This window comes from Crocodylus porosus, unplaced genomic scaffold (genome assembly GCF_001723895.1).
Source record: "Crocodylus porosus isolate Cpor-Errol unplaced genomic scaffold, CroPor_comp1, whole genome shotgun sequence".
Classification (NCBI taxonomy): domain Eukaryota; kingdom Metazoa; phylum Chordata; order Crocodylia; family Crocodylidae; genus Crocodylus; species Crocodylus porosus.
Window position 1 is genome coordinate 61,543,593 of NW_017728931.1, and position 25,345 is coordinate 61,568,937.

Here is a 25,345-nt window from a genome sequence, read left to right on the forward strand (position 1 = left end):
TTCCTCCAGAACTCTATTTTTCCTCGCCCCATAGATTCTCCCCAGGGCCCCTTATGGATCTTCACGTAGGCTACCCTTCCTACTTTCTCTTCAAGGACAGCCTGCAACAAGTGCCACCCAATGAGCCTGGGGATGCCGTTAACATAAATCTCAGGCCTTTTCTCCTGCCTTGCGTCCCCTCTCGGCAATGGCTTTCTACTTTTTGTCTCCTGCCCCTTGGTACCTCCTTTTCCACTGGGCTCCACTCATTCCCTTTTCCTCCGGCCTCTCTTAGGCCCTTGCTGTGTTGGACCCCTGGCCGGTCGTGTTGCATCTCCGCCAGGTACGAGAGACACTTCACCTCCTGTGGGAACTTGGACACTCTCCCCCTCCTCTCGAGGTCGGAGTAATTCTTCCAGCTGGCATCTCAGCTGTTCTCGTTCCATAATGCTCTGCCCTTGTCACCGTTCCCATCTCAGGCCCCATTCCTTCAGGAACGTTAGCAGAGCCTCCTTATGTGGGGTCCCTAGTTCCTTCTCCACAGGACTCTTTTCCCCTGTCTCACTCTCTTGCAGTCCTGACTTCAGCTCTGCCCTAACTTCCTCTGGGCCAGCTCCCTCCTCAGAGAGTATACTGTGGTTAACTTTAGTTCTCCAACCAGGGGGCTTTAAATGTGTATATTCCCCTATAATGCTCTAAGTTTTGTAGTAGTGCAAGTTCCTCAGCATTTTGTCATGGTACAGATGAGTCTGAGGCCTATAATTGCCATGCTTGCACTTCAGAGGCAAGGAGCTTTAGAGCCAGGCATCAGCCAGAGACTTAACAAGAATAGGAAATTACGCTCCAGTATAAATAGAAAGAGTTTATTAAATTCCTACCTCTGTTTTTTCTGATTTGCCGGCTGCTAACCAGAATATGGTTTGACTCATCTGCAAATTTGCACATTAAAGTTTTGACCTGACTGCATTTGCTCTTCATTTCATGAGAAACGGTGATTTGGATAAACTTACTTCCTTCAGGTCTTGGTGTAATACTCTCCTCTTCTCTGTAGTTCTCTTGCAGTAACTATCATTCTTTTAACAAAGTTATTCCCAGATACCATACTGAGGAGAAAATGAGGCATGACAAGTGCTGAGGACAAAAGGAAAAAACTGACTGTTGTCTGTCCAAGTTATTTTTATAACACATTCCCCCTGAAGGTCTTGGAATATAAGATTATGAATGTAACTTTTTTTTGTTGTTTTTTAAGAGGATTGTGGCTGATAAACAAGAAAAAAGAAATCAGGAACGTCTGAAACGGAGAGAGGAGAGGGAAAGAGAGGAAAGAGAGAAGCTGAGGAGGTAGAAATCTGCTTTATTTTTGCCTGAATAATTTAATAGCCATTTTAGAAACTTGTTAAGCCTAAATTCTGTGTCAGTACACTTTCTCAGTATATAATCTTTACTTGAATCCAAGATGAGTTAGTTTTTTTCTTCTCCTTTCTTTTGATGGTGGGGGTTGGTGGTCATTTTGGATTACAGTACAAAGCAGCAGGGATCAGGCAACTGCTATGGCCATGACCTTGCATCATCCCTGACCCCATTATCTCTGCTCTGTGCTGCTTATTCCTCTCTCTCTTTCCCCTTCCCCCACCCCCAACTGCTGCTGACGCTTGCACTCAGTTGAACCCTGTCCCAACAGCAGCAGCACTGGCCACAGCTCTAGCTCCAGCCCCAGGGCTGGAGCTGCCTCCACTGCAACTGTTGCTGTGAGTTAAGTGGGGGCCAGAGCCAGCATGTGCTCCAGGCCCCAAGTGAAGCAGGGCTGGAACCTGGGACATATTTTGAACAAGCAGAGAGGGGAGAGCAGATGCTAGAAGGCGTAAGCACTGAGAAGGACACAGACGGGCACCAAAGGGTGGGGGTAGGCATTGGGGGAAGGGGAGGGGAAGGCAAGGCTGGGAAAGGATGGCCAGGCTGTTTGTCTTCCTGCCACTGCTTTCCCTGCTGTAGTGGTGGTGGGGACAAATATAAGACAACCCTCCAAATTATAAGTTTTCTACATATAGCACAAGGGTCAGCAACCCCCAGCACGCGTGCCATTAGTGGCACGCAGAGACACTTTCCCCAGCATGCCAAGAGGTGGGTGAGGAAATTGTTTTAATTTTTTTTTAAGTTGCTGCACTGTGCTCTCCAGCACCACAGAAGGCACCAGGGGTAAAATCAGAAGAACACAGGCAGAGAAGCTGTCTCTTTTCTGCTGACCCTACCCCCTGCCCCTGGGCTGCATCCCCCAGCTCAGCCAGGCCCCTGGATGAGCAGGCTGGCCCAACTGGGCCTTAGGAAGGCAGGGGCCAGGCAGGAAGCAAGGGCTGCTCCCAGGCTGGGGCCATGGTGGACTGGCAGGGTGCTGAGTGGCACCCAAGGTGTGGTCTGTCCCGGCCTGCACAGCTGTTTGGGGGGACACTGCCTGGCCAGGGCAGGACGCTGGGCTTGGTGGGGCTCGAGGTTTGGCCTCCCTGAACATCGGGCACAGCACAAGCAGGGTGGAGCTGCCCCCAGTGCAAGGGCCTGGTTGCAGGAGCTTCTGGGAACAGCTGCCATGGCTGACCCAGCCTGCCCAGGCCCTGGGCTTACCCACCTGCAGCTCCCCATAAAGGGCCAGGGCAAGCATTGCAAATCTGTTCCCAGAGCCCCAGGGGCTCCTGCCACGGCCTGGGGAACTCTGCCCCACTCGCGCTGTGCCCAGCGTGCATGGGTCAAGCCGGGAGCCCCCAAGCCCAGCATTTTGCCCTGGCCAGCCAGCATCCTCTCTCAGGCATGGCAGCTGCACCCCATCTCCAAGGAGCTGTGCAGGCCGACCTAAGCCAGGCCCCCGCCTTGGGTGCCACTGGGTGCCTCCACTGTGGCCTGAGTTTGCAGAGCTCTGGGGCAGTCCCCATGCCTCTCCTGGCCCCTTCTTTCCTCTGGCTGCCACCTTCTTAAGGGCCTGGCCAGGCCAGCCTACCTGGGGTGCCTCCCCCCTGCACCTCTCTCTCTTTCCCTCTCCTTCTGCCTCTCCCTCCTTCCTTCTCTCTTTGCTCTCTCTTTCCCCCCTATGAAGTTTTGTTTCTCACCAACTTTCGAATTTTTAGAAAACTTGGTATTTACCGTGAAAAAAAAAATTGCAAAATGTCTATAAAAAGAAACACTTATGATTATTAACTATATTAATATTCAGTGCATCCTGCCATATACCGCCCACCCCAGTTTTGTTTTTCTCGTGTGCTGGCACTCTGGCACCTTACAAGGTAGACGTTGTGAGTTTTTCAGCTCTCAGGCCAAAAAACATTGCCTACCCCTGGTACATCATCTGGATGGGGTGGTGGGGAGTCATCTTAAATTCGAAGTTGCCTTGGATGTGGGATAAAGTGAGTATTGACCAACACTTTAACTGGAAATGTCCTTGTTTGTGACATGCAAGCTGATCTAATTTTCTAATTTGTTTTTAGGTCCAGATCCCATAGCAAGCAAGCTAAAAGGTGTGTAATCTGCAGGAATCTGCATTGCTAGTAAAGCCAAGCTGCTAGATCCTTTTATAAATCTCATTATGAAACATGATTAGACTGCTTTGTCTTCCTTTAGGGACAGAGAATCTTATTGTATTGCCATCCTTCTCCGCTTTTATGCTCCTCACCAACATACTGCACTACTTACACAACACATAGCTGCGGTGAAGTGTTTGGGGGGTTTTTTGTCTTCTGGTAGTGGTTGGAACACATGCAAAAGGTTAAATCAGCCACTACCTCATGGTCTAAGTTCTTTAGCCTAAGCAGCTCATGCATTTAGATTCAGAAGTCCCAAGTACCTTGTTTACCCATGAGGAATGCTACAGTTGACTGTGCAGTAGTGTGTATATATAAATGAGATCAGTGTTGAAAGCATGCAATATACTCTCATTGTAGTAGTCAGTTTAAAGTCTCTTACTTTAAAACTTCAGTAGTAAGTACATCAGATTAATGCATTGCATTTTCTAGTTAAGCAAATGCAAGTATACAACAGCTGCCAGAGGCTAAGTATCTATTCATAACTGCCACCAACATGCTGTAACGGTATCTGTCCATTGAACTGGCAACTTGGTCAAATGGGCGATTTTTTTGAATTTTTTTTTTTTTAGGGGAGTTGTGGGGGAGAAGTGACAAAACTCTAACCATGCTCCCCCACTTAGCCATGTGTGCTTAATCACAAAGGAAACAGATTTCTTAAATGGTTCTCCCTCTTCTTTGGGTTGATCTACAATAAAAATATGTTGTAACTGGAAATTAGAGAGTGGTCTCTGGACAGACAGGCTACTATGTATAGAACACAAAATAATTATTTTGGTAAAGCATTAGGGTGACTGTCATTCAGTGTAAATCCTTCATACTGTTTACAGATCTAGGTCTCGAGATCGCCGCAGACATCGGTCTCGTTCTCCTTCCTGGGAACGAAAAAGGAGAACTCGTTCCAAGTCCAGGGAGAAACGCCACCGTCACAGATCTCGCTCTAACAGCCGCAGCAGGAGCCACAGCCACCATAGAAGCAGGCATAGTTCCAGGGACAGGAGCCGAGAGCGCAGCTCCAAAAAACGGTAAGTGTTGTCCCAGAGAGGGACTGCTAGTTTTCCCTTCTTAGAGATACAGATTAGAAAATGGTTGTAGCATTTTTCCGAAAAATAAAAATGGTTTCCAAGCCCATTTATCGATTTTAATAAACATTTTGAAGCTTTTCCAATTTGTTTTAGCGTGTGTACAAAGTTGTGATAATAACAATAAGATTTCTTTTTTTATCTGGTTTATGGCAGCGAAGACTGCTGTGACGTGACAGTGGGATATAGCCATGTCAAATGTATAAACTGTATGTTGTAGCAGGAGTTTAAATAAAATGAGGTGATCGTAAAGGCAACTTATTGTTGCTGCGTTTCAGAGAACTGTTTTGCTGGGGGAAGTCATTTTAATACCTCATTGAAGGGAACACTGGCAGTGAATGACTATATTACTGGCCCATCCCTCAGGAATAATCTTTTTTTCTAGATGTGCCACAAGCATAACTGCAAAAGAGGCCCAGAGCTTCTTAAGTGAACACATAGCAGAGAGACAGGGTTAGTTGTACATAAAAAGCACTTACAGAAGTGAGGATAGGGTGCCCAGTCTGAAATCATTACAGAGTTTGGCCTCACAAGAAAGATGCCTGGTTTCAATGAATCTCAGGTTTTGTAACTCTAGAAAGCACACAAAGTAAATGTGGTTGAGAAATTATTTTACTAGGTCTGTGTTTTTGCATTGACTTTATCAGTTTAAATCCTACTCTAAGTACATATGCACCCACCCTACAGGATTGACTTATTTTTATACAGCAGTGTCTCTTGAGATTGCATGTGCTCTTAGTTTTCTTCTGCTCCTATATGGCTGTGTCCAGACGAGCACAGATATTTAGTACCCTGGGGACAAGTAGCAGCAGCACACCTTGTCCCTGGGGGAACACCTGTGTCATGCATGCAGCAGGTTACCCTGGATGGGGTAGGGGAACCTGGGGCCAGCAGCCTTACCTGGGGTTCCTGGAGGCCAGGGAAGCTGCAGCCATGGCATTCCTGCAACTGGGAGCCTGGCTGGCAGCTGGAGCATGGCTCCAGTTGGCCAAGCTCCAGTTTTGGGCAGCACATGCTGCCACCACATGTGCCACCCTGCTTTGTTTCCTCACAGGTTTTTTCGACCCCAGGATCTCCCATTTATAGTTCCTTTCTTAATAACCCTTAACATTTTATTTGCCTTTTTGGTAGCTGCTGAGCACTGAGCTAATGTTTTTAGCAAAATGTCCACAGTGATTTCCAGATCTCTCCTCTGTAATAATAAATAATGTAGGTATAGTTTGGATTATTTTTGCCCAGGTTCATCACTTTACACTTTTCTGAATTGAATTGCACCTGCAGTTTGTTTGCCTGTTCACTCAATTGTACCAATCTGTCTATAGTTCCTCACCTTGGTCTTTACCACTTGGAATAATTTTATCATTGGCAGATTAAGCCATCTTTCTACTCACCCCCTTTAACATACAGGTTTCCCTTGCTTTATGCTGTACCTGCATTCTTGGAAAATAGTGCATAACTCATTGGATAAAGGTACCCACTTTGTAACACATAGGGATACATCCAAGACCACAACTGTACTGATTCCCAGACACATTTCTACTACTTTTACAAGACAATTTTGGTACTTGCCAACAGCAGACAGTACACACAAGCACAGGGCACTATCATAGTGGGAACAGCAACTACAGAAACATGTTGCAGACAAGAAGCAAGGAATACAGATCCCTTGGAAACACCATGTATCTGGGTCCATGAAGGCAGTTTTCCTTAAGCATTCCTGGGGATAACTGTTCTTCTGGTGTGGTTAGTACCCACTATGGTGTTAGGGCTTTATGCCCGCTTTATGGAAATGGGAGACTCCTCCCTAGCTTCCTCCTGCAGCCATATGGCTGAGGGCAGGCAAAACTTGGGGGCATCCGAACCCCAAGCCTCCGGGCTTGGGCCTGCATGTAGGATGCCTACCAAAAGACTTTGGAAATATCTGAAGCTCCCAGTGAGGGTTGAGGATGTTTGCTAGTTGTAGGGCCACTTACAGTTCTGAACTGACTCACGGATTTGTACTTGATTTGGCCTGGAACACAAAAAAATCTCTTTTAAAAAAAGAAAGAAAAATGAAAGAAAATCCACACAGGAGACTATATTTTGGTGCGAGTCATTCCCACAATGCACCACACAAAGCAGCTTACTGCATGCTTCCACCACACTGATCGCCTAAGAGTGAATTTACCTTGCATATAACAAATTTTTGGTATAAAAGCAGTCACTGCATAAGAGCGAATTCGCACATATGAAACCCACGTAAAGCAAGGGAAACCTGTATTCATAAATGATCTGGAAAAGAGCACTGAACCCAACACAGAATCTAACTTAGTTAAGAGTTTCTGATGGAGGACCTTGTCAAATGCTTTTTGAAAGTCCAGATATACTGTGTTGACTGAATCACTAAATCCACCTGCTTATTGATGCCCTCAGAAAACTCCGATAGTTTGGTGAGGCACAATTTTCCTTTGATAAAACTGTGTTGACTCCTCCCCAACAAGTCATGTTCATCCATGTACTTAACCATTTTTATTTTTGTTGTTGTTGTTTTCGAGGAACAGAAGTTAAGCTCATTGGCCAGTAGGGCTGCGCAAAATTTCACTGGGTGTCTTGTTTTGAAGCTGTTTCAGTGCATTTCGAGCTCCAAACACCAATATCAAAACAAAACAAAAGCCTTCAAAACAGCTTCAGAATGAAACAAGGGCTGTTTTGAAGGCTTTTTGGCTCACCTCAGTCCCCGGGAGGATTCTGGCACAGCCCCCAGCCATCCTGGGGTTGTGGGCCCCTGGATCTGTGCCAGATGACAGCATGCTGTCACTGCCAGCTGGGGCCAGTGGCAGCACCAATCTTCCTGGCGGTCGGCACAGACTGCGCCCAGCACTGGTCCCAGCTGACAGCAGAAGACTCCTGTCATCCTGCAGGCAGATTGGGGGCCTGCCCCACTGGGAGGGCTACAGGGCTGTGCTGGACTCCTCCCAGAGGTGTAGGCCTCTGATCTGCGTGCTGGATGACAGGACGCTGGTTCTGCCACCTGGGGCCAGTGGCAGCACCAATCTTTCCAGGACTGGGTGCGGGCTGATCCCAGCTCCGGTCCCAGGTGGCAGCAGCAGCCTCCTTTTGTTCCATTTCCGAAACGAAACACAACAGTGCTTTTGAAACAAAATGAAACGCTGTTCCGTCGAAACAGAAGTTGAAGCAGAACAGTGCTGTTTCACACAGTGCTACCGGCTAGTAGTTCCATGCTTCCCCATTAGACCTTTTTTTAAAATATGGATGTCACATTGGCAACCTTTCAGTCCTCTGGTATCAAAGCTGTTTTTAGTGATAGCTTGCATACTGGTTAGGAGTTCAGCAGTTTCTGACCTTCAGGACCTGAAGGTGAATGCCATTAAGTCCTGGTGATTTGTTGCTGTTTAGTTTCTCAATTTCCACTACAACCTCATTTATTAATACCTCAGTTTGGGTCAGCTTCACTGACTTATCCCTAGAGAGGAGTGGATCTCGTGACAATTTCCCTAACATCTTCCACAGTGAAGACTGATGCAAGGAATGCATTTAGTTTCTCAGCAATGGTCCTGTCATCCTTTAGTGCCCCTTTTTACATTCTGATCATCCAGAAGTCCAGCTGATTCCCTTGCAGGTCTTTGACTTCTAAGGTACTTTAGAGCAGACTTCAGTGTTCTAAACTTAATATTTTAGACTGTAACCTACCCATCTGGATTGAAATCAGCTGCCATGTAGAGCCATTTACAGCTGCCCTGTAGAGCCATTTACCGGAATTTTCAAATTCAGAATTTTAGGCATTAAGCTTTGTTTGGAATGATTCCCTTTACAGACAGACACAGCAGGTGTCAGTTTCACCTGAATGACTCTCATCTCCCAAGTAAATGCTCAGTCTGCTTCTTCACTTGGACCTGCAAATTCAGAGGTGTAAAACCTGAAATTCCATGCCTTGTGACAGGTGATGAGAGTGATGTCCACTCCAGAAGACATCTATGTTCCAAGACCCTTGCCAAGGCAGCATCATTCAGTGCAACACAGAGAAGAAAACTGATGCCCAGAACTTTGGCAGAGAAACTTATACTAAGCAAGCAGCTGAAACTGACATGGGCAGCACCAGCATTGGTGACAAAGTGTGTTGGCATCACTTGCATTGTAAATAAAAATTTCAGACCTGGTGCAGGTGTTGCTGTCCATTGTCAGGTTCTCCCATGAAAGCAGCGAGGAGTTCCTCAGGAGAGAATTTAGGAGAGCTGGTTGGCTGGCTGATGGCAAAAATGGCTCACCAAGTTTCAGTGGAAGCAGTGAATAATACATCTAGATCCATGAGCGTTGTAAGAAGCATCCAGGGTTCAGGCATTCCCTGTTTATTTTTACTCTAGTTAATTCACCAAGCCCTGGCTGAATCAACACTGTGGAGTTAAGGCGTGACACTGGTTGCAATGAGGGGCCCCAAACTGAACACAGTACAGGGCCTCAGCAGTGCCTAACAAAGTAGGCAAACCATTTTCCTTGATTTGCAAGTGGCACTTTTATCAATACAGCCAAGTATGCTATTGGCCTCCTTTTTACAACGAGAATCATAGAATTGTAGAAATTAGGACTGGAAAGGCCTGCAGGAGGTCAACTAGTCTGGCCCCTGCTCAAAGCAGAACCATCCCCAACTAGAACATCCCAGCCAAGGATGGAGAGTCCATAACCTCTCTGGGTAACCTGTTTTTTCAGTGTTTTTCTACTCTTCTAGTGAGAACTAGTGAAAGAGTTCCTCCTAATATCTAACCAAAACTTCCCCTGCTGTAGCTTGAAACCATTTCTCCTTGTTCTTAGTAGTGAAGGCAGCTATTAAATTCCCTCTGTCTTGTCTTCTCTAGATTAAATAAGCCCAGTTCCCTCAGCTTCTCAAGTCATGTGCCCCAGCCCCCTCACCATTTTTGTTTCCAGTCTGCTGGACTCTCTCCAGTTTGTCCACATCCTTTTTGTAGTGGGGATCCAAAACTGAACACAGTACTCCAGATGCGGCCTCACCAGTTCAGAACAGTGGAGAAGAATCACTTTCCTTACCTCTGAGCCTGATGCTCTAGCCAGTTTCCTGTCCACCTTACAGTCCATTCACCCAGCCTGTACTTCTTTAGCTTGTGTGCAAGAATGTTGTGGGAGATGGTATCAAAAGCCTTTCTAAAATCAAGGTACACCTTCTCCTCCAAGTGCTCAGAATTGGATTCCTTGATTATCTGCTTTATGATTTTTTCCAGAGTCTGATGTGAGGCTGACTATTCTGTAGTTCCCTGGATCCTCCTTTTTCCCTTTCTTAAAGATGGGTACTATATTTGCCATTTTCCAATTATCCAGGACTTCTCCCGATTGCCATAAGTTTTCAAAGATGATGGCCAGCAGTCACATTGGCCAACTCAATCAGCACCCTTGGGTGCATCCCATCTAGCCTGATGGACTTGTATATGCCCAGCTTTTCTAAATAGTCCCTAACCTGTTCTCTCACCACTGTTGGCTGCTGACCTCTTGCCAAACTGTGCTGCGTGATGCAGTAGTATGGGAGCTGACCTTGCATCTGAAGATTGGGGTGAAAAAGTCATTGAGTACTTCAGTCATTTTTGCGTCCTTTGTCACTAGGGTGCCTCCCCCATTTAGTAAGGGACCCACTCTTTCCCACATCTTCCTTTTGTTACTGACATGCTTGTAGAAACCCTTCTTGTTACCCTTCACATCCCCTGCTAGCTGAACTCCAGTTGAGCTTTGGCCTTCCTGACTTCATCCCTGTATGTCTGACCAATATTCTTATACTTCTCCCTAGTTCTTTGTCCATCTTCTACTTCTTATAAGCTTCCTTTTTGTTACTTTAATTTACTGAAGCATTCCCTGCTAAGCCAAGCTGGTCTTCTGCCATACTTGCTAGTCTTACTACGTATCAGGATGGCTTGTTCCTGCACTCTCAGCAAAGCTTCTTTAAAGTACAGCCAACTCTCCTGGACTCCTCGCCCCGGAAACTGGCTTCCCAGGAGATCCTGCCCAGGAGTTCCTTGAGCGAGTCAGTCTGCTTTTCTCAAGTCCAGAGTCTTTACTCTGCTGCTCTCCATCCTTCCTTTCCTCAGGATTCTGAACTCAATCATCCCGTGGTCACTGCTGCCCAAGTTGCCATCTTCTAGTACATTCCCCACCAATTCTTCCCTGTTTGTGAGCAGCAGGTCAAGAAAAGCATGGCCCCTACTTGGCCACCCCAGCACTTGCACCAGGAAGTTGTCCCCGACAGATTGTGTGCACACTGTTGTATTTCCTTCCCAGCAGAAGAGCATATTGTTGGCTCATATTCAACTTCTGATCCACTGAAACCCCTAGGTCCTTCTCTGAGGTACTGCAGCCTAGCCACCCATTCTCCAGTGTGTATTTATGCATGCAATAATTCTGTTCCAAGCGCAGGATTTTGCATTTGTCATCTTTGTAGTTCATCAGGTTGACAGTGGACCATTTTTCCAGCCTATCCAGGTCATTCTAAATTCTAGCACTATCCTCCAGGCTGTCTCCAACTCAACCTAACTTAGTGTCATCTGGATGTATCCCAACTGTGAGCTCAATCCTGTCCTCCAAATCATTAATGAAGATATTAAACAATACCAAACCCAGGAGAGACTCCTAGAGACCTCCACTTGGATACCTCTTTCCACCTAGACATTGAACCATGATGACTGCTGTTGAGCACAATGATCCAGCCAGCTATGTACCTCACAGTACTTTCATCTAATTTGTATTTCGTTAACTTACTAATGAGTGCCATGGGAAACAGTGTCAAAATGCTTGCTAAAGTCAAGGTATAACACATCCACAAAGCTTCTTCCCTTGTCATAGAAAGAGCCCAGATTGGTTAGGTGTGACTTGCTCTTGATGATTCCATGCTGATTGTTCCTGATCACCTTGTTTCCTCCATGTGCTTAGAAATAAATACCTTGATGACCTGCTCCAGATCTTTCTGGGTATTGAGGTCAAGCTGACTGGCTTATGGGCACTATATTTGCCATTTTCCAGACATCTGGGACCTTGCCACCCTATGAATTCTCAAAGAGAATAGCCAATGGTTCTGAAATTACCTTAGCCAATCCCTTCAGTACTCTGCGGTGGATCTCATCTGGTTCTGCTGACTTGCAAACATCTAGGTAACCCTTGGTAACCCTAACATGTTCTTCCACTACTCTAGGCTGCTTGTCTCCTCCCCTGTCCTTGGATGGTAGGTACTATTGGCAAAATATTTTGAAATTGGAGGGGGGGCCTCAAGAGGTAACCTGTTGATGTTCATTAAATAAATTGCTTTGTGACAACCAAAGCAGTACCCTGATATCTGCTGCCAACTAGACATCAAGCCATTGATTAGTACCCCTCACTTATTTTTTGTTGTACTGCATCTCAAAAAAACAACAACTGGTAACTAAGGCCAAGTAGGTAACCATGCCAGCAGTCAGTCTGCCATCCTACTGTCTAAGGAGGTTACTCCTTGCCAGTTCATTACAGTGGGGTCCACATGAATGCATACTTGAAGAAAAACATGGTTATGTATTTGCCTTAGTTACCAGTTTCTGAGATGTAGAATCACAAAAATAGGGCTGGAAGGAACTTCAAGAGGTCATCTAGTCCATAGGACCTGCTCAGGATAGATCATCCCTGACTAAACCGTCCTAATCAAGTATTTGTCTAACCGACTCTTAAAAACTTCCAAGGATGGAGACTTCCCAACCTCTTTGGGCAGCCTGTTCCAGTGTTTTACTACCTTTAGTCACTTTCCATTTCATGACCAGGGATCCTGGTTTTCTGTTTTTAAAAAAAAAATAATCAAAAATTCTGATTTAAAACCCCCAAAATCCATTCAACACAGTGTTTTGTTGATATATTTACAATTTTAAAGCAATTTGGAAGCCTACCAGTGCATCTGTTGTTATAATAAATAATTCTAAATACCTGTGTATTTTGGCATTTGACTTTGGGTATTTTTTATCACGGAAAATTAGTTTCCCCTGCCCCCTTTGCGCACTAGGACTCAGTTCCAGCTGAAAGCTGTCCCCCACACTGCTTTGTGACGCTAAGCAGCCTTAATATGCTGATGCCCCTTGCTTTCAACCCAGACTTGCCACTGCACTCCCCTGCCCTGACCTACACACCCCTGCCCTGCCACTTCCAGGAAGGGCAACTGCCCAGGGGAGCAAGTTGGGGAAGGGGCATGCCTGCACTGGCCCTGTACCATTCCCGCCTCCCCCAATAGTGCAGATGGTTCGGGCTTGCCAGAGTTCGGCCCCCAGCCCTCATAAAACCTAACCCCCCACCCCCGAGGATGCACTGGGGGGGCATGTGCCCACCCCTCAGAGTGCAGGGGAGGCACTAGGGTCTCTGTCAGCCCACTGCCTGTCCCCCCTCACAGCAGCCTCACAGAGACCCCATGCCTGAAAGCCACAGGTGCCTGCCCTGGCCCTAGGCATTGCCCTGGCTGGGCAGCACCCCTGCCACCTCCCAGTGCTGCTGGGCACTGGCTCTAGCAGGGCTGCAGCCCTGCACCCCACCATCAGTGCAGAGATCTGGGGGGGTGGCAAATTCCCTCTACCCTTGATATGTCACCAGAGGGTTTGGGGGCAGGGCCAAGGAGAGTCCAGGATGTCTGGGGTGGGGAGCTTTGGGGTAAGCAGGGGATGCCACCACAGCCCCTACAGCTGCAGAAGGGCAGCAGTGGCAGATGGAGGGGGAAGTGGCTGTGAGCGCGAGCATGGGGCCACACCAAGACCAGGAGAAGCAGAAGCCTGGGTTTGGAGTAGTGTGCAGGGATCTCTGCCTGCTGCAGGGGGGCTGTAGGCAAACCCTCCCCCTCCACACATGCCACAACCCTCCCCAGCGACCCTTCCCCATATGCTCCCCCACCTCACACATGCTCTGCCACCTCTCTCTCTCTTCCTCCCCCCCACCCCACATACACCCCCACATAATATACAAGAGTAAGGTTTCATTTTAAATTATTATGCAATCACCTCTATGTACACTACACAAACTCATGTAAATCAGGACAAAAATATTTTTTGAAATCAAATTAATGAATGTTGTAGTAGATGTTTTATTTTTAGAATATAACTTGGTATTTTTCTGGTTGTGAGATGGCAAACCCTTGCTGAAAGGAGTACTTCTGGGGAAGAGGGAAGGGACTTCCGGTGGCAAAGGTCAGGGACTAGGGGGTGGGATTTCTGGTCTCAAGATGGTGACCAGGGGATGGCGCAACTGTCAAGGGGTAGGGTTACCCTTGTGGTCCTCAACAACTTTCCAAAACACAGTAAGCGGCCCTCTGCCCAAAATAATTGCCCACCTGTGGGGTAACCTGTTCCAGTGTTTTACTACCCTCCTAGTAAGAAAATTCTTCCTAATATCTAACCTAAACCTCCCTTGCTGCAACTTGAGACCATTGCTCCTTGTTCTGTTATCTGCCATCTTTTGAACCCCCCTTCAGGTAGTTGAAGGCTGCTATTAAGGCCCCTCTGTCTCCTCTTCTTTAGAATAAATAAGCCCAGTTCCCTCAGTCTTTCCTCAGAAGTCATGTTCCCCCCAGCCCCCTCACCATTTTCATTGCCCTAAGCTGCCCCTCTCCAATTTGTCCACATCCTTTCTGTGGTGGGGGGCCCAAAATTAAACACAGTACTCTAGATCTGGCCTCACCAGTGCTGAATAGAGGGAAATAATCACTTCCCTTGACCTACTGGCAGCACTTCTACTAGGTCAGCCCAGCATGCCATTAGCCTTCTTGGCAACAAGGGCACACTGCTGGCTCATATTCAGCTTATTGTCCACTGTGACCCCTAGGTCCTTTTCTTCAGAGCTGCTGCTCAGCCAGTCAACCCCCAGCCTATACCAGTGCATGGGATTGTTCCACCCTAAGTGCAGGACTTTGAACTTGTCCTAGTTGAACCTTATGAGATTTCTTTTGGCCCAGTCCTCCAATTTGTCTAGGTCACTCTGAATCCTAGCCCTACCCTCCAGCATATCTACTACTCCTCCCCCTCCTTCTCCCCAGCTTGGTGTCATCAGCAGACTTGTGGAGGGTGCACTGTATGCCATCTTCTGGGTTGTTGATGAAGACATTAAACCGGCCCCAGGACCAACCCCTTGGGCCCTCCGCTTGATACCAGCTGCCAACTAGACATCGAGCCATTGACTACTACCCTCTGAGCCTGATGTCTCGAGTCAGTTTTCTGCCCACCTTACAGTCCATTCATCCAGCCCATACTTCCTTAGCTTGCATACAAGAATGCTGTGGGAGACTGTATCAAAAGCCTTGATAAAATCAAGGTATATCACATCTGCTGGTCTCCCTGCACCCACTGAGCCAAAACCTTGTCACAGAAGGCAATCAGGTTAGTCGGGCATGACTTGCCCGTGGTGAATCCATGCTGACTGTTCCTAATCTCCTTCTCCAAATGCTTAGAGATGGATACCTTGAGGATCTGTTCCATGATTTTTCCAGAAACTGAGGTGAGGCCAACTGGTCTGTAGTTCCCTGGAACTTCTTTTTTCCTTTTTTTTAAATATGGACACTGTTTGCCCTTTTCCAGTCATCCAGGACCTCTCCCGATTGACATGAGTTTTCAGAGATGATGGCCAGTGGCTCTGCATCCCATCCAGCCCCATGGACCTGTTGTGTCCAGCTTTTCTAAATAGGTCCTAACCTGTTTTTTGCCACTGTTGGCTGCTCGCCTCCTCCCCAAACTATGCTGCCCAGTGCAGTAGTCTGGGTGCTGACCTTGACCATAAAAGCTGAAGCAAAAACAGACATTGGGCACTTCAGCCTTTTCTGCATCCTTTCTCACAAGGTTGCCTCCCCCATTCAGTAAGGGACCCACATTTTCCCTTCTCCTCCTCTTGCTACCAACATATTTGTAGAAACATAGTGTCAAAAGGGGCTAAATTTAGATATTTGGAGTACCCACAGCAAAAACAGAGGATTGACAGAGTGTATGTAATTGCCTGGTGGATCCAAAGACCTCAGTCACTGATCTTAAGGTCTGAAATGGCTGGGCTTCTATCCCATGTCCCAAAGAAGTATTGAACAAAATATGTGAGCTTATAAATGTGTCGTGTACACTCAGTGCTAGAAACAGCTACTAGTCAAATCTCCCCTGTCCTAATTGCTTTAGAAGCAGTGTGTCACAGCAGCCATGTCTACTTTCGGAAGGATGGAAGCCACAAAAAATAAATCAAAAGTAGATTTTAAAAATAGAGATGCAAAATGTATATAATCACTTGTAATTGGAGTTACTGTGAAATTAATACTGAAATACTAAGTAGCTGCAGCTTCTGAGTTTTTAAGGCATTGACTTGGGAACTTTTTGTAGATCCTCCTCTATTTCCAGAATGTCTTATGCTTTGAAGATACTAACATTCTAATTCTTAGAGGCCTTCCATTGGTGGGGACAGTGCAACCTTTTATTCTGGTGTTAAACATGTAGCATTTCTTGACAATAAGAGATGTCATTGTATATTAGATTTTATAACATTATTTAAAAATGTTGTATTAGGCTGTTGTTTTAGATCTGTTATGATTTCAGTGTTAAAATTTGGGCATTAGAGGTTTTTTCAGCCACAAATCTCTCTGCTTTAGGAAGGTGGTATAAGTGGGATTGTTTTAACCCCTATTTTTCAAACTGGAAAAATTAAGCACTGGTTGGGTTTTTTTGATTGTGCTAATTTAGCAAATCTGTGGCAGAACAAACCTTTCGTGGCTAACTTTAGTAGTTTCTGGAAGCTCAAATTAGTCTAGTGAAATATCTAAATATTAAATAAACTACTACGCTTTCTTAAAACAACTCAAGAAATAATTTTCATCAGGAGATGATCTGATAAAACAGCATAGAGTCCATAGAACAGTTTGTTCTTAGAAGATGTTAGTACAAAACAAGGAAGCTTTTAAATTAGTTTTAAAATTGTCTCAAATGTGCATTTTGAAAATCTGGCTGACTTCAAGTTGTGCATAAAATGGTCTTGCTCTTTATATCACAGAAGGGAAATGTAAGCAGACTTTTCCATTGATGAAAGTTTCAAGGAAATGGCTCAAAATCAAGATTAATGAAAAGGAAAATCTGGAGTTTACCTTGGCTCCAGATACATGCATATAATGTTCATCATATGTATAATATACATAAAAATGCTGCCTCTGATTAGCTTATTATTTTGAAATTGAAAATGGGCAGTATACAGAGGAATGTGTCCTGATGGCTTCTTACATGTTTGTGTTGGTATGGAATGAAACAGGTCTGTCTGGCTGCAAAGGATATATGAAAAGGGATAACACAATCAGAGTGTTCTGTATTGTAATTACAAATCCATGACTAATTTGAATTTCCAAATGTACTTGCCCTTGCAGATCCTCAAAAGAAAGATCTTCCAGAGACAAAGAACGATCAAAAGATAGTGACAGAACATCGCGTGACAAAGACAGAAGCTCAAGAGAGAGGTCACCCCGAGAGCAGAAAGACAAGAAACGTTCCTATGAAAGTGCTAATGGACGATCAGAAGACCGGAGAAGCTCAGAAGAGCGTGAAGCAGGGGAGATATAACCGTGGCTATACATTCACCTGATCTCTAGCTTCCTATGGAGTTGCATACTATGGTTTAGTTTACAATTTAAAGGGACACCATTGAGCAGTTCCAGACACTGATCCAACTAGGGTAGATGTACAGTATATAAAAGCGGTTATAACCAACTATAAATTTAAATCCTCTTCAATTGATGCCTAAAGCTGTGTCCTTGATTCCACCAAGATGTAAAACTTTTTTGAAAGATTTATCTCTGTTCAGGACAACAGTTTTATGTACCATGGTGCGATCTCAATGTTTTAATCTCCTTTTAAATACAAGTTAAATAGTGAACAAATTATATTGTACTTTTTGCCTTGGGTGCTCTCAAACCTTTATAAAATTCTCCAATTCTGTTCCAGTCCAAACAGCCACATTGAAAGGTTTTGTTTTTTGTTTTGTTTTAAGAGGGTGGGCAGGTACTATTCTAAGGTTATCTTCCCAGCAGTAGTATGGGAACTTAGGAGTTGGTTACAGTGGGAGCATTTAGACTGGAATATGTGCTGGAGAATGCTGAAATGTCATTTTTTACAGTGCCTATTTAGACTTGGAAATTGAGCAGCTGTTGCATTACATCTTTATTTTTACTAAAATTCTGAAATCAAAGCCAGTCCCACATCTCTGTACCATTCATTTGGTATGTGTTCAGTATATCTGGGTTTTTTCCATAAAAACTTTTTTCTGCTTTTTCTTGTGGGGTGTAAACTGCACATCCTTAATTGTAATAAAATAAAAATAAAAAAGGAAATGTCATTGTCCAGTAAATCAAACTGAGCACATTGATTTCTCAAGTTATGTGCTGCTAATTGTATTTCTCTTAACAGGTCAATCAAATGTGGAGAATAAAAAACAGTTCCGAACCCTATCATTTGGAGGAATTTATTTAAAATACACATTGCTATACTACTGAAGATGTCTTGTCTAGTGAAACATAAGTTAAATCCTTATCATTTGAAGGTCATTAAATAGGCAAATGTTCTTAAAATCCTAGTGTCCTGTCTGTTACTGATGTTTACCCTTAGCTTCCATGTGAAAAGTTAGTCCGCATTATCAAAAAGTAAAGGCTACAGCCAAACTATTTTTAAATGGGACTGCAGTAAATATATAGGGGTGAATGATGGTGTCATGGTGCCTGAAAGGAAGCTAAACTTAATGACCTGGGGCATTGTATCCAATCTGTGTTCATCTTAAAATGTGTATACTGTTATCAATGGAAGTCAAAGTAGAGAGCATCTTTCAGACTAATTGAATCAGAGATGCATACACTTTCATGAGCAAGAGCTTACTTCATCAGATGGAACTGTGGTATGTGAAATGAACCCCTTCCTGCCGTTCATTTAAACAAAAAAAAATGCTTTAAAGAGTTAAAAAGGTGGTCATGCTCCATTCTGTATGCATAAAAGCAACCTCTATAACGCTTCATGCCAATTGTGAAGTTTCCTGTTGCACAACACCAGAAAAACGGTGCAGATGAAAATAATAGTTCAATAGGCTCCTTTCTTGATCAGCTCTCAACCTTTCAGAAGTTCCTTAACCAAAGTGCTTTGATGTCTGACTTGTCACTGACCAGTTCTCTGAGAAGTTCCTCCTGTCCCCTACGACTGGGAGCCAACCTGTCTCATGTGCCACAAGCAGCATGATTAGTGTTTGTGTGTGGCACCTAGCAGAGTGGGGAGGGGACAGGCAGTACACTGATAGATTGGACAGAAAGCAGAATAGTAGGGCAGGCATGGGAAAGGGATCAATGTAGCACTCAGGGAAGAGCGCAGCACTAATTTGTGGCATGTCCTTCAAAAAGGTTGGCCCTCGCTGCCTTAGGACATCCTTGCCTGTTTGTAATTAAAGTTTATTCTTTTCAGGTGGCAAAGATCAGGTTCTTTGTGAGAATTATTCAACCCAGGTATGTATATAATTCTGCCTTCAGTTCCCAAGAGTGGCACAGTTAACTGCTTGTGGTAAGCTGTTCTGTGGCATTGCTGTGCAATATGCACATTTCATCCCAAAGTTGCTAAGAAAGTGTGAAATGCTGTGATCCTTCAAGGTGAAAGGCACTGCAAGATCAAAAATAATTCTTGCTTGGCAGCAGAGATGAACCATTTTACATGGGCATCATGGTGCTGATATCTTACTTCTTTTTTCTCTTTGGTACTCTATGCACGTGCAGCCAAATAAGAATTTGGACTACCATTCAGTTTGGACCCCACTGCAGCATACTGCCTCAATTTGCTGCTGTTGGGATCATGTCCATGAGCAAAGAATCCCTTGGAATTAGAGACCTCACATGGAAATGCGTTTCGCATATAGCTTTTGTCTGGTAAGTTTGTTTGGACATGACAAAAGTGGATAGTTTCTGATCTGTTTGTTTCATCTTGTTTATAACTATGTTTTTCTAACCCCAGCCCACTCCCACAACCTCCTGGGGAGGGTCATTAACATCTGGAGAGAAGAGAGATTAGCAGGAATTGGGTACAGTACAGTCAAGCTATTCTTTCTTCTGTAGTTTTACTGTCTTAGCTAGCCCTCTTCTGACCTGAAGCAGAATGCCCCGCATTCAAAAGCATGTTTAAAACTCTTTCAGCTGCACAGTTGGTCCAATAAAAGATATTGCCCACAAAAATCTTTTCCTCTCGCCTATTTCCTGAATCACCATGGCTATACCCTCACTCCCACGCTGCCACAAAGGTATAGGTCTATATTGTTCTGGGAATGGGGTGAAGATTGTAAGTCCCCTGCAAAGCTTCATTTGCAATAGCCTCCTTTGGAGTAGAAAGGGGATGTGTGCATAACTGCTGCTTGCAGTGCACAGCCAGCCAGTCTGTAGTGCCCTCTCCTCCACTTCTTCATAAAGAGCAGGAGCACTGAAGACCCTGGTTTGCCTTTAAAGGCAGCAGTTTGAAATGTAACATATCTTTGAGCCATGTCTCTTCCCCACTCCCTTTTTTTTAGGTGATGTGGCATATGTATCATCACATATTTTTCTCCAGTTAAGGAACTAGAAGATTTACTAATATGCCAAGGACCTATGGCTATATTTAGTTTAAGATTGAAACCAAAACAAATTTTTGACTAGAATGTGCATTAATTTGCTATATATTAACTATAACAAAACTAGGCAAAAATATCCAAAAGATGTTTCATTAGTCCTGTAGTCATAGAATTAGCTGTATATCACTTTCAGATTCATAAAACAAAATGTAGCCCTGTTGAGCATCTTGACTGTGCATCCAAAATGTCATTCAGTTATTTCCACTCCTGAGTTAATGTTGAACATGACCAGTTCATTTTCAGTCTGCCCTTCTCTGCTCTTTTCTTCCATTTCAGCTATGGGGCATTCTGCTTCAGGTCAGAAGAGGGGACAGCTAAGAGACAGTAAAACTGCAAAAGAAATAATAGCTTGCCTTACTCTACCTGATTGCTGCTACTCTCTCTTCAATCCACAGATGTTATTATGACCCTTCCCTCTTTTTCACAATCTTGATCTTCCACTAATCAAGCTATCTTTTTCTCTGATAATCTGTCTCAGCCCTGCAGACTGTTTTTAGTCATGGCCCTGTGGAGGGGAAGGGGTTAATCCTGCTTTTGCTGATGTTTTACCTGCCTTCCCCCTGTCCCCCTACTTTTTCTCTCATCCCTCTATATTAGGAGCAAAGAGAATTGGAGAAAAAACAGGCTGCGGGGGAGGCAGGTGAAACAGCAGCAGCAGAATTAATCCTTTGCTGGGAGAGAGAGACCTAGGACAGGTTTTAAAAGTGAAGCGTAAGATCAGCCTTCTATTTCAGCAGTGGCTGCATGGAGGGGAGAAAGGGACCCACAGTATTCAAGAATTTGTTTTAAAGCACCCTGGCAGCATAGTGCATTGCATAAATCCTAAGTGGTGGGGGTGCAACTGCCCTTCCCCCTATATCTTCCTCTGGCTGGGAGCAGTGTCACAAGGCAAATGGTAAGGTGATCTCGGGTGAATGCTTTACCCAGACAGCAAAACCAGGGCAGGGGTGTTCAGCTTCCTGCCCACAGGTCAGAAACTTAGCAGTGGCAATTAATATCACTACCCCTCTCCCACTGCCAGATTCCCAAGCCTGGTGCAGAGGGTCAAAGCCAAGCCATGCCCCCTTCCCCTACATGTCTGGATCAGGGCCAGATTGCCCCCCACACCCATTCACACGACCATGGTCCCCACTGGTCCTGCCCTGGGCATCAGATTGGAGCTACAAGTTGGATTTGACCCAGAAATAGACTGGGCACTGCCCATCTGGCCCGCAAGGTAAAGAGGTTGCGCACTCCTGGTTTGGGGCATAACAGGATTCTCCAGTGGTAATATTTTTAGTGTCCACCTGTGTGCTCTTCTTACCTTGATGCCCAGTGACTTTGTGCCATTTTCCACCTAGCAAGCTTGCTTTCTGTCCTTTGGCAATTATGAGGCAGAGGACCCCTTGATCCTTGTAGTGGATGTGAACATCTTTTAAGTCAGCTGCCTGTTTATGGTAGTCAACAAGTCTTGCTTTGCATGAGGTAATAGAAGAGAATCCTAATTCAAACCTCCTGCTCCCATGCCACTGAAGGGTTAGGAGCATGGAGAAGACAGCCAGCTTCCTAGATGGTCTCCCAAAAAGATAAGTGGTTTGTATATGTAGTCTGTCCACTGGTAGGCTAAACAGGTTACATACCTTGGTGAACTGCTGATCATTGTTCCTGCCATCTTCCTGGATAGTCAAAAAGGAACATAAATTTGACTCACAACAGGGACTGACCCTTTTACACTTTCCCTTCCTTCCTGAGGTCATGTCCATGTCACGTGAAGCATTGCAGGGAGACTTCAGATCTACTAAAAGCACTTCAACATAGAGCCCTAGTTAGCCAAGTACTTCCCAGAGGTTAGAAAAGCTGAGCTCACCCCACCTAGCCTGGGTAATGGGGGTAGAAAATCTTGTATTTCTTTTTCTGTGTTCCTCTTCTCAATTTTGCACCATGTATACTGAGGTTATTGAGCAAGGAGTACTTTCTGCTTAAGGTCACCAAATGAGGCTTCAGTATTTGAGGTATTCAAAGCTGAAGTGGACAGATCTTGGAGAAATAAACCATAGGGCAATAGCAGTGTTGGCTGAGTGTGCCTAACTGACCATGGGTTTTTGTAGCTCTGGCTTCATAACCAGGGTCAGAAATGCAAGTAATATTCAGCTGATGCTGTGCAAAATATAAAGAGCTCGTCCTCTTTTTTCAGAACAGCATTTTCCCCTTTTCAATTTCTAAGAAATCATTTGAACTGTGCTTAGAGGAAAAGAAAGTGAAAGCAAAGTTATTTTGGATGGCCTGAGTAGTGGATTGGCTGCAGTTCAATGTGTCAAGTTTCAGAGTCCAACATGCATACTGTCATTTCTGTGTGTGAGGCGAGGGGGAGGGGGTGGGGTGGAAACACTTTTGCTTCACTCTCTTGGCTCCTGAGCCTGGTGAAGACAATAACAGGCATCTTCTTCATTTGTTTCATTTGGGCTATGGAGAGTCACTATTCCAAATAGGCTGAGTATTGGAAACTTTTGGTTCTGTCTATGCTACTGTCATGTAGGAGAGCCTATGTGCAGCCGGTCTCTAGATCTGAAATGTACTTTAGCAGGGTACTATAGGGCTAGTTGCCCCAACTGAACAGCTGCTTGATGCCTGCTCCAATTAACTAGTGTGTGTGACCTGTCAAACTAATGTGTGTGACCTGTCACAGGCAAGGGAAACTTCCTCTCCATGTCATAGGCAATTAGCATTGCAGCCTGGGCTCTGCCAGGAGAAGCAGTCAGAGCTGGGAGCCTGGAGGCACAAAGCAACTGTGGAAAGAAGAAATATTTTCTGCTCAGCAGCCTGAAAAATGTCCTTAGTGCTAGGAGGCACAACTTGTAGGATTAAACTGTTTCTTAGTCCTTGTAGCTGCTAGGCCACCTTAATTCAATGGGAAGCATGAGGTAAACAGTAAGCATGTGCAAATAGGGAACGATTCGATCTTATATTCAGATTCGGAGGACAGCGATTCAGTTCGGATCGCTGTCCCGAACAGATTTGGCTGAATTGGCTTCTGAAGATTTGGCGCTGATTTGGAGAGATTTGGAGATTCAGCCATAGTATATAATGAGGAGTCACTGAAATACCTATAACTTTGTCATTTCTTGGCTGATTCAGATAAAAATTGCAGGCATGGTAGCCCACGCTGAGGCCATGAAGCCTGCCAGGTTTCAAGAGGATGGGTGCAGGGGTTTCTGGGACACTGCACCTTAAGCTGCTGACGTGGAAAACTCGTGACGTGTGAGTGTTAAGGCGTGCCCTCACTGTGGGGGCACATTCTCACAAAAAAACTGCTCTGTCTCCAGTCTCTCAGGCCTGATCTTCAAAGGGAATTTACAAACCACTTTTCACACACAGCCCTATGAACTTTACTTCATCAATCTCCTACATACAGAAACTCATGGACTCAATATAGACATTGGATTTATGACACACTACAACCTGCCAGATATCTGGCTCCCCAGGTAGCAGCTGGTGCCTTTCCACTTTTACCTGCTACATCCCCTTTCCTTCCTACTGCAGCCTGTCTCTCTCACCCCCTGACTCCTCCATTTCTGTTTTTACTGACAGGCTTTTTTGCCTGCATTGCATGCCAGCCTCTGGCTTCTTTACTATTCCTTCCATCCAGGAACAGCGAACGCACCAACTGCAGGTGCTTCCTCAGCCTGACAATGAGTTTTTCAACCAGAAAGCTGGCATCCCAGGCAGCTAAGCTGAGCTTACTTGATACCTCACAACTCCACTGCAACCAGCAAGCCTCAGGCCTGTCAAAGACATGATGGGTCTGGGCTTTCCCTAGCCAGGACTGTGTGCATGTGTGTTGTAGCTGGAGGTTATGGTGCCTCCTACCTTCTTTTCACCAGGGAGATCCTCAGTCCTGGCATTTCCTGGGGCTACCACGCCTCTGGCAGTCCCACCAGGCTTCCCAACCCTGGCAGAGTGCCTCCTCCTTCCCCATAGCCCCAGCCCATACCTCCAAGTTCATCCTGGCATGGGAGCCCAGCAGGGACATGTTCTTCCCCTGCTGGCTGGTGATGCAGTGAGTGCTGCCTGCAGCTCAGAGAGGTTTTTTAAAAAAAAAAAAAAATAGGTGCAGATGGAGTGAGGAAGGTGGCACTCACTCTATCTGCAGGTGGAGCTTGGGGAACCCCAGCAGTGGGAGGTTCACCTTCAGGAACACCAGCTGTGCCACCAAACCAGGATCCAAGGAGGTGCAGTGGGGTGTCACGACATCCCCAGCAGTGCTGAACACCCTCTTCCTTGGAACACTGGTCAGTGGACAGGACAGGTGTTCCCAGGCAACTGCAGCCAGAACCTGCCACATCTGGCTGGGGGCTGCCCAATAGGCTAAGGGGTCGCAATCCAGCGGCTTCGTGTCCTTGGTGGGATAGGTAGCCACCGAAGCCTTAGCACTACCTGCCCAAGGCTGGGGTCTGGTGCATTGGGACCCCAACACTGAAGCCATGCCCTTGGCCCACATTTGGCAGCGGCTGGTGTGGAGAAGACTGGCTGGTGCTGGTGCTGAGAGTGTTGGCATGGGAAAGTGGTTCCTCCTCTTCCATGGCCACTCGCATCTGCCCTTCTGCCTCCCTGACTCTGTTCACCAGCATCTCTGTCCAGTGATCAAGGGTTTTGGTGTTGCATGTGCTCCCCTTTGCCCTTGGATGGTATATGTCCTCCAGCAGATGGATGATACTGGACTGCAACAGATCCAGCCATTTTTTGATGCCCTCCTTCAGCCGCTTCACCAGTGCCTGTGCCTCTGGTGAAAATGGTTTGCCCCAGCTGGGAATATTAATCTCCTGGAACTTCTCCCTTTGGTTCTCAAGCTCCTTGACTACCAGGGGATTGCCTGGCTAAGGAGGGCATCACCAGCACTGAGGGTCTTGGTGGCCTCGAGGAAGGGCTTGAGGACCACCAAGATCTGGGAGATGGTATCCCACTGTATTAAGGGGGCTGCTGACCCCAATCTCCCCAAGCAAGGCCATCTTGTGAATGGCCTTCTGTTGCTCCACCAGCCTTTCCAGCATCAGGTGTGTGGAGTTCCACTGAGTCTCCACATCCTGCATGATTTTGTGCTGTGGGATGCTCAGCTCT

General features: G+C 45.7%; 1 protein-coding gene across 4 annotated transcripts in view; it reads left to right on the forward strand.

Moving 5' to 3' along the window:
* The window catches only part of LOC109316846 (putative RNA-binding protein Luc7-like 2), a 54,112-nt gene extending 36,038 nt beyond the window's left edge, over positions 1-18,074 (forward strand). For all 4 annotated transcript variants that reach the window (XM_019545218.1, XM_019545217.1, XM_019545220.1 and 1 more), the window contains 4 exons: positions 1,229-1,320; positions 3,450-3,479; positions 4,373-4,567; positions 16,995-18,074. In XM_019545218.1, the coding sequence (XP_019400763.1) occupies positions 1,229-1,320; positions 3,450-3,479; positions 4,373-4,567; positions 16,995-17,187 (510 nt within the window). In that variant the 3' untranslated portion in view covers positions 17,188-18,074. The remainder of the gene's footprint in view (positions 1-1,228; positions 1,321-3,449; positions 3,480-4,372; positions 4,568-16,994) is intronic.
* The last annotated feature ends 7,271 nt before the right edge of the window (positions 18,075-25,345 follow it).